General features: G+C 58.5%; 1 protein-coding gene across 1 annotated transcript; it reads right to left on the bottom strand.

Moving 5' to 3' along the window:
* Window positions 1-5877: 5877 nt before the first annotated feature.
* Window positions 5878-13814, bottom strand: DLL4 (delta like canonical Notch ligand 4). Its single transcript, XM_082834248.1, has 11 exons — window positions 13705-13814; window positions 13324-13593; window positions 12784-12841; window positions 11735-11998; window positions 11261-11321; window positions 11043-11173; window positions 9367-9536; window positions 8964-9183; window positions 7098-7800; window positions 6500-6608; window positions 5878-5963 (listed from the first exon to the last, which is right to left on the bottom strand). Exons 1-11 carry the CDS (start codon window positions 13768-13770, stop codon window positions 5958-5960), a joined length of 2058 nt encoding a protein of 685 aa, XP_082690374.1. The 5' UTR covers window positions 13771-13814; the 3' UTR covers window positions 5878-5957.
* Between the last annotated feature and the right edge of the window lie 525 nt (window positions 13815-14339).

Here is a 14339-nt window from a genome sequence, read left to right as displayed (position 1 = left end):
CTTGGCCCATGTGCAAAAGGGACATAGGTCTCACCAATGCTCTGGCAAAAGTATGGGAAGGAGTAGCTGAATGCCTTGATACAGTCCACCTCAGAAGAGGGAGAGAAGAGAAGACAGCTGCTCTGCTGGTTATACCAACTGAATCCAGAGCCAAGCGGGGGAAGACTACTTGGTCCCCTGCCCACAAAAGCGGGGGCTGTAAGGGTTCACTCACGTCCTGGCAGAGGGGTGCATGGGATAGTGAGAAAATCTGGCTCCTTGCCCATTTCTAGTTGCCGAGGAGGGAGGAAGACACAGCTGATAGGGCGCCCTGACCTCAGGCCTGGTCCTGGAAGGCGAGGGGCCAGGGCTCCAACAGAGCATTGGGATGGTGGGGCCCCTCTCCCAATTCCAGGGAGAAAGAAAGGCGTAGTCTGTGGAGGCAGGAAGTGGCTGGCTCAGGGCTGAGAACTGCAGTGGGGGGCACTTCAGTGGAGTGACAGGGCTGCACAGAGGGGAGACCCATGGAGTCAAAGTCGAACATCAGACCCCACAGAAATGCTGGAGTGTGGTAGGACCTGGCTTTAGAAGAGAACCTAGAAAAACAGCCCATGTGGAGAAGTATGACTGCACAAAATGGGCCTGACTGTGGAGGCAGACTCAGAGCCAAGGAGGTAAAGCCCCTTAAATGACAGCAGCTAGGACACCACCCCCGGGGGCCTACTGCAAATGGGCAGATCCCAGAACCTTTTGGATCTCTTTTATCAGAGAGTTAGAAGAGGACGCCCTGAGTGAAGGGAGTCACTGGTGGAGGTGACACTGAACAGTCCAGGCATAGTAGGACGGGCCTGGCCCAGACATCTGCCCCTGTGGGAAAGGGAAAACAATCCTCTGACAGGTGCAGTGGCACGCACCTGTCTGCCTACCCCCAGGGCCTTCTTTGCCTCCAACCTGAGTCAGGAGGAGGGATCACTGGAGATAGACAGCTGGCCATGCCTGGCAGGGCTTTGGCTCTGCCCTGCAGGGGGTGCCATGACACAGGACAGCCTTGGGCCCAGAGCCGACCTGTTGCTAAATCCAGACTCCTGAGATGCTAGTTACCCTGTGTCTGACTGTAGCCGCAGCTGGCTTTTCTTGGACCCTGCATCATGGCCTGAGAGGGTCTTTGGGGATAAAGGGAACGTGCTGAGCCCACTAGGGCCAAAAGCCACTTGTGGCGGATCTCCAAGGGGATGGGGACTCTTGAGGACTTGGGGTCCTGCTGTCACTTCCCACAGCCTGGGTCTGCCTTCCACTACTCCCCACATCAGAGGAGGTTGACCTAGACAAGTGGTGCTCCTTAAAGACAGGGACACAAAGAGAAGAAAGGGTGGAGGCAAGCCGGCATCTCAGCTGCCTTCTTGGTCCTAGGGCTACTGCTGGGACTATCCGGCCAGACTCCAAGCTCCTCTCTAGCCCACCCCCATCTTGTGAGCTGGACTGTGAAAGCTCCTGAAAGTGGTTTGCTGGCATAAATATAAGGATTAAACAACCTGTGGGGGGGACTCGTTGCTCACAAACTGTTTTTCATACATTAACTCATTTCAACCTCATAGTAATATCCAAGAAGTATTGTGATCCTCTGAGAGGTTAAAGATAATTAACTAGACGGCCAGCTTCCTTGGGCAGAGACCATGTTTCATCGCCAATGCCTGACATGATAAAAGGTGCTCAATCAGTGCGAAAAGAAAGAAGAAATGGATGGACTTGTCCCAGATCACCTAGCAATGAGAGGTGGTGCTGGAAGGGAGCTTCAGCCTCCCAACTCAAACCCGGTTCCCTTCCATTCAAGGTGAGGGCTGGGATGAGAGGGCGCAGAGGACCGCGAGGTGAGGAGGGCGCTGGCTGCACCGACAGCTCAGAGTTTGGTAATGGGCCGCTTCTCTGGACACCCTCTAACATATTTAGGGGAAAGCATCGTTCTGAGCTTTCTCCAGTATACTCCCTCAGCTTAGGGGCCCCGGGGCCGGAGAGAGCTCTGCGCGACAAAGTCTATCACTGAACTCGCATCCGGCTGCTCCCTCTCCGAATCGTCCCGGTGGCCCCCAGGGCCAAGAAGGGCTGACCCCGTGCCTTGCGGGGTGACGGCGGTCCCGGTCCGGGAGCAGCCCCGCGGCCGCGCAGCGCCCCCTGGTGCTGGGCAACGGGGCCCGGGCGGTCCCGCCCGCTGTCCCGCCAGCTACGCCGGCTTCCCGCGACAGCGGCCCGGCGCGGGCTCCCAGGCCGAGGGTGGGATTCGGGGCTGCAGGAGGAGGAGCCGAGCGGGCGCGGAGCCTCCGAGAAACTCGCGGCCTTCGGCGGCTTCCCGGCCCGGGAAGTGAGCCGGGGTCGGGAGGCCGCAAACAGGAAGTCGGGCTGTAACAAAGAGCTCGGCGAGGGGGGGGCCGGGGGGGCGGGGGCGGGGAGCCGCGGGACCTCCGGGGCGACGGCAGGTGGAGGGCTGACCCGGGCCAGCGCGTCGCACTTGCCTCTTCCGCCGCCGCTGGGGGTTCCAGGCCCGCCGGGATCCGGCCGTGCCGTGCGCCCTGGGCGCGAGGGAGGGCGCGGCCGCCTGAGGGAGGCCGCTGGGACCTCCCAGGCGCATCCTCTCCCCGGGAAGGGACACTCACAGTTCCCTGAGTGAATCACTTCCATCCCTTCCCGGAATGCGGCGGGCCACGTGGGGTGGAGGGCTGGGTTGCCAAACTGCGGACCCGCGGGAGAGGCGGGGAAAGCGTCAAGGAGGGGAGAGCCCTGTGGGTCCCCGTGAGAGGTGGAGCGTCCGCGCGACCTGAGTTTAGTGACCTAGTGGCCTTAACTAGCCCGGGATGGGGGGAGGTAGGAACCACTGTCCTTTTTCTTCTATCCCCTGACCAGTCTGGCCCTGAGGCCGGAGAGGGACCGCTAGCTGAGCCAGCAGCATAAAGGCATTCTTCACAGCCTCTCCCTGCCTGACGCCCCACAGTGATATCCAGGTGGTTACCAGCCAGTGGGCTCTGGAAATGCAGCTGTCCTCAGACCTGGCGGTCACCGCGGGGTCAGACTTGTCCTTTAGACAGGACACTGCTTCCAGGCTAAGGAACTGCTATGCTCTGAATTGTCTTATGAAATACCAGTGCAAATTAAACATGGGTATTTGCTAAGCCAGGGAGAGCACTTCACAGTGAGTCTAGAGCTATCATCTGGCCTTGTTTCTGCCAAGCCTAGGACCTCTCCTGTACACCTGCACACTCCATCAGGAAAGTCTTGGGTACCTTACCTATGAGAAGGGGCTGGACCCTCAGGGAGTGACCTGGAAATCCTGGAGAGAGAAGGGCTTCCACTGTGGCCTGTTCACACCCCAAGTGCCTGGCGCAGCTTTTGCATGTCACTAGAGGTGGAACCTGGCACAAGCTACGGGTTGGAGCTGCCCAGACCAAGTCCATGAAGGGATCCCCTCTTTTCCCAGAAAGCTGGCATGGTATCAGAGCCGGTGAGTGGGTTTAGCCAGCCAGCTCCCCTCCAGAGCTCTCTTCTCTGAGGAGCTGGCAGCCTGTGTAGCCCAGCACAGCCTGGTGGTGTGGACGTGCAGGCCCGCGGGTGTCCTACCTGTCCCCCACATGGGAGCCTCGTCATCTCGCCTTCGTGTCCCAGCCCAGTTTCCCCCGCCCCCCAGGGCCCGGGAGCTGCTTTCCTGTTTCATTTTGGGCAGGAAGAGTGAGGTCGTGTTGTTCTTCCCCCTGCTGCCGGCTCAGGCTGTGGGAACGGTTCCCTGAATGCTTTCCTGTTTGATACCCTGTGTGTGCAGTGAGGGGAACAGGGAGCAATGGGTGAGGCGTGGAACGTGTGCACTTGGGTGAGTGTGGATGAGCCCAGGTCTCTTGCTCCCTTGTCTCTGGCATAAGCACCCAGATTAGGGGCGGGCATGCTCTATGTGTCAGGGAGAAAGGAAAAGGGAGGCAAGTAGCGCTGCATATACTTGGACTCCGCTGGGGGCATCTGCTGGGTCTGTTTTGCTTTACTGGATGGGCTGAGAGCTGGGAGCATCTGCTCAGCTTTCTGTCGATGGCTCATTTTTTCATCACTTGCTCTCCATGGAGTATTTTTGTGACTGTAGAGAGAAGACTGTGGCACCCTAGGGACCATCTTACGCCTTAGAGGAAGCTAGCCATGAAGTAGAGACTGGAAACTCTCTCAGTAATGCCTCAGCCAGAGAAACCCGGGCTCAGGGAAGCCTCCCTCTTCTTCCTCCTCCCCTCTACAGTCTTCAATCAACTCTAGCAGCTCCAGGTAGACCAGGCGCCCAGAGCCAGCTCTCTTGCCCAGCTGCAAGGAGGACAGACCCGAGGTAGATCCCCCTGGCACAAAGACCAGTGCCCTGCCGGGGCTTAAAAATGAGCAGGGTGCCAGTCCATCTAAAACCCTGCAATAGCAGGAAGAAGAGCCCAGATGTCATCATGGTCAGAGACCCCGCTCTCTGACAAGAGAATCCTTTTGAAAAGAGGAAAACGGGCAGGTTTGTCTCCTTCCCCCAAATTCCTGTATCCCCCAGGCTGACTAGGGTGTCCGTAAGCTTTTTCAGACTTGAAGGGAGAAAAGCGGGATAGATTCAGGTTAAGGGGGCATAACCCCCAAGGAATGGTGGGAGCATGAGGGGGAAGCGGGGCTGCAGCCAACCTCAAGCCATAAGACAGAGGAGGCTGGCCCAGGCTGGGGACTAAATGGGTGAGGCCAGGTTCCCCAAGAACTAGAAGAGGACAAGGGCCTAGAGCACAGTAGGCCAAGTCCAAGTGCTCCCAGGTGCCAGGGGTGTGGGGGGCAGCCGGCAGCAATATGAGAAGGGGAGTCAGAAGGATTCCCACTCTGCCATCACAAAGACAGGACCCAAGAAATACTAAACTCCTGTACACATCTGTTCCATATTATAAATACACATTATATACAAAATAATGTTATAAAATGTAGAAAGGTCAGTGCTTCTGATTCTTAAATTATCGAAATACTAGACTCCAAAATAAACTACAAAAAAAAAAAACAAAATAAAAACTCATATTATTGATTTCTGAAGATCGGCTTCAAGGGTAGTCTGGGGGCAGTAGTGGGTGTGGGCAGAGCCCAGGCTCGAGGCCTTAGGAATGGGCTTGAGGGAGGAAAGGTCCTAGGTGGCGACAGCACCCAATTTCTCCCTCACTGGAATTTCCATCATCACTGCCCTGAGCTCCCCAGTTAGGCCTGTTGCCTCTGGCTGGGAAGAGGGGCAGGCCCTCCACCTATCTGCTCACAGGAGCCCAAGGCACCCAGGGCCAGAGGCTGTGGAAGCCAGGTAAGGCTTACCAGTATCCTTCCCCGGAGAGCCTGGGCCAGGGAGAGGCAGGGATGGTGTTAGGAGCAAGGCCCACGTGCAGCGGCTGGAGGCACGGGCAGAAAATGCTTCTCCCGCTCCTCGCAGGGCGCTCACCTCACCTGCAGGGACACTCCTGCCAAGAGCTGAACCAGATGGTTTCCTGGCCCACAGACGGCCCTGCCCTTACTGGCCTCCTCTCTCCTCTCTGATTTGGACCCAGCTGTCGCCATGGAGCCTGGTCCAAGGCACTTTTGGAAACACAGATGCCAGTGGAGGCCACAGCAGCTCCGGGCCCCACGGGGCCACTGCCACTCTCTCTGGAAAATAGGCCAGAGCCCCAAAGGAGCCCTCTGAAGGCCACTGCTGGCAGGGCGGGTCCAAGTGGCACCTCTCCTCTCCTCTGTTCCCCTGGCTGGCGTGGCTGCCAATCTGATGCCAGACAGACACCCAAAGATGTGGAAGGGTACTGCATCTCTTGGCAAGTTCACAGTCTGTCCAGTTCATGCCATTCCCTCTTCCTCCTGAGAGCAGCACGTTGCATATTAAAAAATGTCCCATCCAGGATGCAATGTAAACAATGCAGAAGGAAGGTCCAGCTGCTGGGGAGAAGCTGGGATGTCCTGGGGAGGCTCCTGCCTTATACCTGGGGAGCATGTGGAGAGCAGGAAAGTGGGTTACCCTGGGGTACAAGCACTCCCTCCATGGCTGCCCTGGGACTCCCTGAGAGAAGCCAGTGAGGCAGGTGGGGTGAAGAGGAGGTGGGAAAGCCCTCCCAGTCTTCTGCCCCAACACATACACATGCCTGGAAGACAGTGCTCATGAGGTGGGCCAGTGAAGGAAGCCAGTGAGCAAGGGGCAGGAGGGGCACAAGGCAACCACCCTCACCCACCAGCAGCTGGGAAGCAGCGCCTGGGAGCTGGCCGGGTGCCATGGCCGCCCAGCCCAGCACTAACACAGCAGGAAGAGACGGGGCTGGCTCACCACCACGGCTCCTGTTTCACACCCTCTGTGGCAACGAGGCCAGCAGGGATCCGAGAGCCACTGAACCCAGCCTGCCAAGGAGGGGTTCCGACCCACCCTTCAGGAGCGGCCCCTAAGGTCAAGAGTAACTGGACCACTTTCTCACCCCCTAAAGGCAGGAGGGAACATGCTAGAAGGGAAGGACAGCCTAGCACTCACCTCTGTGGCAATGACACATTCGTTCCTCTCTTCTGATATCAAACACACAGACTGGTACATGGAGTCCCTGGGGGAGCATATCGCTGATATCCGACACTCTGGCCTTTCACTGAGGGAACACAAGACAGGCCGGTGAGGGAGAGATGAAGAGAGGGCTGGAGGGAGGTGGGGCGCTAACCTGGACCCCGGAGAGCCAAAGGGAACTGGCAGAGGTGACTCTGGGAGAAGACACGGGGACTAGGGATGCCCAGTGCTAGCCTGGCGGGCAGTTAGCTACAGGCCTTAAGAGAGCCACAGGACCCCAACCTGCCCAGAGGGTCTCAGGCCTGGAAAAGGCCAGTTTGCCACCGGAGGCAAGCCATGCTGTGGGAAGATGGGGGTCACAAGTGACCCAGTGTGGACACTTGACATTTGTGAATGAATGAATGAGTGAATGGGAAGGAGGGACAAAGGGAGCCTGGCAGAAATCTTGTCGGAGCATCCTCCTGTCAGCAGCAAGAGCCCCTGTTTGCTTAAAAGCTCCCACCTGTCCTGGGGGAGCCCAGGCAGTACCGTGAGGGGGTCCCTGGTGAGCCCTGGGCCTCTGGGTGCCGCTCACCTGTGTATCCGCAGTGGCGCCTTCTCCCCTAAGCTCTTGTCACTGTGGGGATACTTCCCGGGCAGGATCACCCGCCCCAGGGGTCCTGGGGCCAGATTATAGTCCAATGTGTGGTTCTGTTGTTTGCCACAGTTGGACTTGTCCAGGCCACAGTCCACTTCCAGCTCCTTCTTCTGGTTTGTGTTCTTGAGCTGGGCGGCGGGGATCAGGTTGTCCTTCTGGAAGTCCGACAGGTTGTTCATGGCCTCCCTGCTGCCGTCGTCAGGCCGCCTGAGCCGCAGCTGCCGCACCGCCACTGCCACCATGCACAGTAGCACCAGCAGCACCACCAGTCCCACGCCCAGGGAGACGGCCACCCAGGGGAAGCTGGGGGGCATGCTCATGGGGAACTCGCAGCGGCTGCCCACAAAGCCGTAGGGGCAGTTGCAGACGAAGTTGTCCGGAGGGAGGCTGGCGTAGCAGGTGGCCCCGTTGAAGCAGGGTCCCGAGGCACAGGCGTCGGTGGGCATCCGCACCTCGCAGCGCCGGCCAGAGAAGCCAGCAGGGCAGGTGCACGCGAACCCGTTCTCCAGGTTGCGGCAAGTGCCGCCGTGGACACAAGGGCTGCGAGCACAGTCGCTGATGTGGATTTCACAGTGGGCGCCTGTGAATCCAGGACGGCAGCGGCACATGCGGTTTGGACCTCGGTTCAGGCACTGGCCCCCTGTGGGTACACATGGGCCACAAGTCAGCAACCTCCTTGGACCCCACCCCACTCCCACCCCCCGGTGCAGAGGGTGCCCCATCCCAGGAACCAAGGTCATCCAGGAACTCGGCCAGCATTCACAGATCCCACTACAGAGAGCTCTGCACAAAGAGTCAGGAGACCTGCAGTTGAGGGTGAGCCTGGTCCTCTACGCCTCAGTGGGCTCGTGTATAAGAACTACCAGCATCTTACAGAGCTTTACAGTAGAATCTAACAGGTATGCTTGGGTTTGAATCGCAGCTGTCTCTCTCTAGCTGGGGATTTGGCACCCGTTGCTTTATTTTATTTCTAGCCTCATTTCCTCATTTGTTAAATTGGAGTAGAATGCTGTCTCCTCTATAGGAGATCTCTGAAGGTTAGGTAAGGTGATGCGTGAAGGCAGGAGCACATGCCTGGTGTACAGTAAATGCTCAGATAGATCTATTATTGTTTCATTTAATCTTCACAACATGAAAGACAGAGGACGGGTTCTATATTTTCCCATTCAGTGATGAAGAAACTGGCTCCGGGGAGTTAACTTAAGTGATTAGCCAGAGAGCAGATTCCATCTCAGCCCTTCCAATCCCTCTGCAGCTCCTAAGGCTTCTCTCCTGCACGGTGCTGTCTGCCTGCCTCACAGAGGGTCACCAGAAGGCCAAGGAGACAAAGATAACCAACATGCTTGGTGCCCCCCAAAATGCTGAACATTCCAGACACCTTATGCTGTGCCAGGCTCACTGTAGCCGTGGGGAGAGGTGAGGCCTCCAGGAGCAGGGCCCTCACCGTGCTAGCCTCTTTCAAGGAGGGACATGAGGCCTCCAAGGTCCCTCGCTCTAGCCCAGGACTTCCTGGGGAGGGTCAGAGGCTGCCCCAGCCAGGTCAGGACATGGGAATAGGAATGGAAGCCAGGCAGGGTGCATACTGCTCCATTTCCAAAGGCCTGCACCCACTGCTAACCTGCTCCTCTTCCAAAGCCACCCAGATGATCAAGCAAGCTCTTCACCATCCAGAGCAGATGGGGATCCGTCTCAGCCTGCCCAGAGTGACAGACAAGGCCTCTCCCCTCTCTTGACCCTCCCTCACCAGAAAGTTCTCTGGGCCCCAGGGCCAGTCCACCAGGTTAGCAAGGCAACAGGACGCACCATTGGCACACGGATTACTGGTACACCTGTCCACTTTCTTCTCGCAGTTGGAGCCAGTGAAGTTGGGGGGACATTCACAGGCATAGCTGGTCCCCTGGTTGCGCTCCCGACAGGAGCCCCCATTGAAGCAGGGAGAGTCGGCACAACTCAAGGTGCTGTGTTCGCAGTGCAGGCCATAGTAGCCCGGGGGACACAGGCAGCGGTAGCTGTCCTCCTGGTCCTGGAAAGAGAGCAGAAAGGGGCCAAAGTCAGACCCTTGGGGGCAGGGATTCCTGGCGGGGGGCTAGGCCCCACCTGCCCACAATGCCTGCCCATGGGTGCACATCCACTGGCCGCCTGGGGAGGGCATGCCTGGGCGTCGCCTGGCCAGAACTCTGCCTTCCTGCGTTGGCCTAGGCCTCACCTTACAGCTGCCTCCATTGCGACAGGGGTTGCTGTCACACTCGCTGAGCTCCAGCTCACAGTCCACGCCAGTGTAGCCTGGGCGACAGGTGCAGGTATAGCTCCGCTGCCCACTGTTGGAGCACGTTGCCCCATTCTTGCACGGGGAATGATGGGTGCAGTAGTTGAGATCTGCGGAGACAGGAACCGACCGGCTGAGCAGAGCCAAAGAGTGGTCCCAACCTCCAGGCTCCTGGGGGTGCAAGTTCACTGTCCATGTTTGGCCCAGAGGGTTCAACGCAAAGTCTTCCGGGCCCAAATACCCTTCCTCTTCCTCCAGTGAAATCGGGTATATTGAAGCACCTAGAACCACATCTGAGGCGTACCATCAATCAAAGTTGAAAAAGCACAGTTGGACACAGTTAACTGCCCAAAGGTAAGCTCACAAGCACTGCAGCCAGGGGAGAATAAAGGTAAAAAGAGGAGGCACAGCAAGACCGCATGTTGAGGAGGAAGTCAGAAAAGGCCTCGTGGAGGAGGGGCAGCTGAGGTAAGCCTGGAAACGGGCTACAATTTTAACAGGTGGAAAGAGTAGAGGGGAGGCGAGAGCCACGATAAGTGGTTGCCAGGCATTTTTTAAAGCGAAATGCGTTACGAGGGTATTTTGAAATATAAGTATTTGTTTTCTTATTTGGGAAGGACAGGGAGGGAAAACCAGACAGAGCAAATACAGGGACTGTAAGGGCTCTGTTTGAATAAGATGAGTATATGACTGTGTCACCTGGGAGCAAATGTGGGGAGAGGAAAGAGAGAGGGCAGGAACCAGGTATGTGTGTGTGTGTGTGTGTTTGGGGGGATTGCAGTGGGGTAGAAAGTGACACACACACACACATACGAAGAATACAGGGGCTGAATTCCAAGCCCCTTGTTGCCGGCAAGTCAGGGCCCAGGCAAGTCCTTTCTATCCTGGCAAGCGTCCTGCCCACCCTACCCAGGCCTGTGCTGGTGTCTCCATGGCAGCAGCCACCCCATTTGACCCTGAAAATGGGAGGCACGTGCTGCAGCTGGCTATGAGGATGAAGGAAAAAAGGCCCCCTCCCCCATCATTGGGGCTGGCAGACCCCAGTGCAGCCAGAAGAGTGACCGGCCCCCTGAACACCAGGAAGACAGTGTGGGCTTGGGCAGCTGCCTGGCAAGTGCTACTGGGGGAAACAAGGGAGGCCGTTTCTGCCCCACCGAGAAGGCGGTTAGATGTCACTCCGCCCAGAGGCCCAGCTCACCCACAGCCTCAGGGCAGCCAGTGGGCACACCCCACCAGACAGCTGTTTAGGGGAGAGCTGCTCAAACAGCTCTGGTAGGTAAGCAAACACTTAGGGGGTTAATAGGTAACTACAAGGTAGAAAGAGGAACTGAGCCCGGCATCCCTCTCTCTGGCCTTGCTGGAATTTATAAGTGCAACCTTCAGGCTGCCAACTTGTCACCCTCCTGGCTTCTCCAGCCACCCTTCCTCCCCAGCACCTAAGGAAGAAGGACCCACCATCTCGTTCTAAGCCAGTTGTTAAGATCCTTACAGTCCCAAGCTCCTTGAAGGATAATGGGAAAGCCGACTCAGCAGTCATCGAGTAGGAAGGGTCCAGGTGACAACTCTGTTCCCATGCCCTGCCCAGCTCTCCGTCCCCTCTCTTTGCCCTGACTCACCTTGGTCACAGAATAGGCCTCCCCACCCCTCATCACAAGTGCATTGCCAGGGGGTGCTGCAGGTGCCATGGCGACAGCCGTTGTGGGGGATGCATTCGTTGCACAGGCGGCCCTGCCAGCCTGGGCGGCAGCTGTAGAACAAAAGAGAAGCTGAGGGTGAGGTGAGGGCCTGGACAGGGGACGGCTCCCCCCGTCACCGCTTCCTGTCCACTACTCACATGCACTCTGCTGGCTTGCTGCAGTAGCCATTCTGTTCATGACAGCCCGAGAGACAGACAGCTGAGGAGAGAAAGCGGCACTGGGTGAGGGTGGGATGACAATGACTCTGAAGTCCCACTCTCCCTCTCCTGGCCCTGGGGGTGCCCCCCAGCTCTCCTGGGCTCACTTCCCACTCCTGGCTTCCCAGAGGAGCCATGGATGTCTTAAAGAGAAATGATGGCACAGGGAAGGAGAATCCAGGCTGGATGGAATGCAATTATGGGGTCTCTGTGGGCTTTAGCACCATGGGGAGGAGCACTGAGAAGAGGGAGGGCAGAGTCCAAGCCCATCCTAAGCATCCCCAGCTGTTACTGAGGCCCAGTTAGTGGACAGCCCAGACCCGCTCTCCAAGGGAGGCAGGCTGCAGCCGAAAAGATGCCACTGTGTTTGTTCCGGGGACCCCCCTCCAGGCAGGTGGGAGCTTGGCTGCTTACGCTGTTCGCAGTACTCCCCAGTCCAGCCGGGCAGGCAGGACAGGCTGCCATCTGGCTGGCACACGTAGTGGCCGAAGTGGTCATTGCGCTTCTTGCATAGCCGTGAGCAGCTGTCCCCATAGTAGTTGTCACTGCAGATGACCCGGTAAGAGTAGCGCAGCCTTGTGAGAGGGCTGGTCTGCTCATCCGGTAACCAGTTCTGGCCCACAGCTAGGGAGCCCTGGATGGTGATCTTGCTGATGAGCGCGTCTGGTGGCAAGGCCTCTGAAGGGGCAGAGGGCCAGGTCAAGGAAGGGCAGCCAGTCCCCAAGAGTGCCAGCAACTGCTGGATCAAACCAGTTGTCCAGATGACCCCACCTGCCAGCAAACGCAGGCCAGAGGAACCCAAGTGTCCCACTGCTTAGCTGCTCTGTGTGTGCATGTGCAGAGGGCCTGATACCATTCAAAAAGGGGACAATAGAAGGATGTTAAGATATCCCAATGTTCTGGAGGCAGATAGGCAGGGGAAAGAGGAAAAGAGGTCAAAATGCGGGGGGGGGGGGGAGAAAAAAGAAAAAGAAAAGCTCTCCAGGCCTTTGAGGACCCTGGGAGCAAGGGGTCCTCTGGTGCCCATTCAGGGGTTCTGCCCTCAGAGATGGGTAATGCTTTTCTTTTTCCTTTGCAAAGTGAGAATTGTTGTGCTGCTGAAATATCCTTTTCCTCTGTGTCAGAACAACATCCCAAAGCCATTATTCCCTTTCCAAAGGAGCGGAATTCGAGAAAGGTGTAAAATACAGGAAGGGGCCCGTCAGCGGCGCTGGCAGCTTCGGCCTTTCTCACCGCCGTGCTCCCCGCGTTCCCACGCCAAAAATAACCCGCAGGAAACGCAATTGTGCTCAGAGTCCAGGCAGCGGGCGGAATCCGAGCGTCCAGCGCGGGGCGCAGCTCCCGGCCTAGCTAAGCGTCCTGCCCCCCACGCCCCCACCCCGCACTTCCCCCGCCTATTACAGATTAACTCTTTCGGCGCTGCGCCGTGTCGCCCCCCTGTGGCCGCGGAGCGAGCTACTCACCTGGCCGCAGGTCGTCTCCTGGCGCGTGCCAAGCTTCAATGATGAGTGAGAAGGTACCCTGGGAACGGAAAGGAGGGGGCGGGGAAAGACAGAGAGAGCGAGATGAACAGGGGATGGTGGGGGTGCCTTTCGGCAGCCGGTTTAATTAATCTAATTGCAGGATACAGTTACTGCGCCCGGGTCTGCACTCAGCATCGCGCGCGAGCTAGGAAGGCGAGACAACCCCGGGTAGGAGGAGAGTTGAGGGATGAGGGAATGTACGCGGGAGTCTTTCTGAGATGGAGCACGCCCCGGGGTTGTAGGTGATGAAAATCGTATCCCTAGCGCTGGGAGAAGATGGAGCGTAGAACGGGGAAGAGAGAGACTGGTGAGAGCGTACAGAAGGGTGAGGTCCCAGGAGAGAGTCGGAAAGAAGGATCAGAAGAGATTGCCCCCTTTTTATTGGAGGGGAGCGAGGCAATCTAGGGAGAAGGCTTTGGTCCCAGGGAAACCCCTTCTCTCGGCTTTCGTGACCTCCCCGGGCGCCCAGGCTGTGCTCACCGGCCAGGTGAAATTGAAGGGCAGCTGGAGAGGGTTGCGTCCCCCGCCGCTACTGTCGTCGCCGACGGCGAAGGAGTTGGTGCCCAGCACAGGCGTGGAGACGCTGCCGAAGGTGCAGGGCCCGGGTGAGAAGACTGCCTGGAAGTGCTTAAGGCAGACGCGGAAGAAGGTCCGGCAGCCGGGTTCGCACGGCCGCCCGCTGGCGAGTACGCCGCGCTCGTTGGCAAACTCCTGCAGCTGCAGCTGGAAGACTCCAGAGCCGGCCGCGCGCTATTGCACAGGGACCGAGGGAAGGAAGAAGGAGAGCGGTCAGCTCGGTGGACGCCAGGGGCTCAGGCCCAGGGCACGGTGGGAGGGGTCGGAGGGGACGCGGGATGTTACCTCCTGCCAAAGTGCCACCAGCAGCAGTAGCGCCCAGCCAGAGGCGCTACGGGTTGCGGCTGCCATTCCCTGGGGCGTCGCTCTCTGCACCCGCCGGTTGTGAACCGTTCCCGCGCGTCCAACCGCCAGAGGGGTCCCTGAAAAGCCAGGCTCCGCTCGGGGTTTTCCTCCCGCCTCTCCTTCTCGCTAGCTCCGCTCCAACTGCCACGGTAGGTAATCCAGGTGAGGGCGGCTGGGTGGCGGCCGCGCTGAGGACGTGTCCTCGGACTAATCCTGGGGCTGTAAGCAGGCTAGTGTCCGGGTACACTGCACTGAGGCGGCTTGAGCTGCAGCTCTTGGCCTCGCGTTCCCAGCCTGCGCTCAGCGCCGCTACTGAAACCTGCGCTCTCGGGAGCTTTCCTTATATATATTGGCTCCTCTCTTCACCCGCCTGTCACTCAGACTCTTGGTCACTCTCCCCTCCCCTCGGGCCTCTAGCTGCTACAGCCCCAGCACCGCCCGGAGGGGGCCTCCGCCCCCGCCTTCCCCCCTCCCAGCCAGCCAGTCAGGCACAGGTCCCCGCCCCTCTGTGCCGCTCTCAGCCCCTGGGTCCCCCAGCTCAGCGCGTGCCGGGGTGACCAGTTCTCCGCAATCGC

This window comes from Leucopleurus acutus (assembly GCF_964270905.1).
Source record: "Leucopleurus acutus genome assembly, chromosome: 1".
Classification (NCBI taxonomy): Eukaryota; Metazoa; Chordata; class Mammalia; order Artiodactyla; family Delphinidae; genus Leucopleurus; species Leucopleurus acutus.
This window is presented reverse-complemented; position numbering and strand designations above follow the sequence as displayed.

Bases quoted from the DNA above. Each gene is read 5' to 3' on its own strand.
- DLL4 (XM_082834248.1), bottom strand. From the start codon at position 13,770: ATGGCAGCCGCAACCCGTAGCGCCTCTGGCTGGGCGCTACTGCTGCTG. The intron at 11,322-11,734 runs GTAAGCAGCCAA...TTCTCTCCTCAG, and splicing joins TGGGGAGTACTGCGAACAGC to CTGTCTGTCTCTCGGGCTGT. The intron at 11,174-11,260 runs GTGAGTAGTGGA...TTTGTTCTACAG, and splicing joins AGCAAGCCAGCAGAGTGCAT to CTGCCGCCCAGGCTGGCAGG.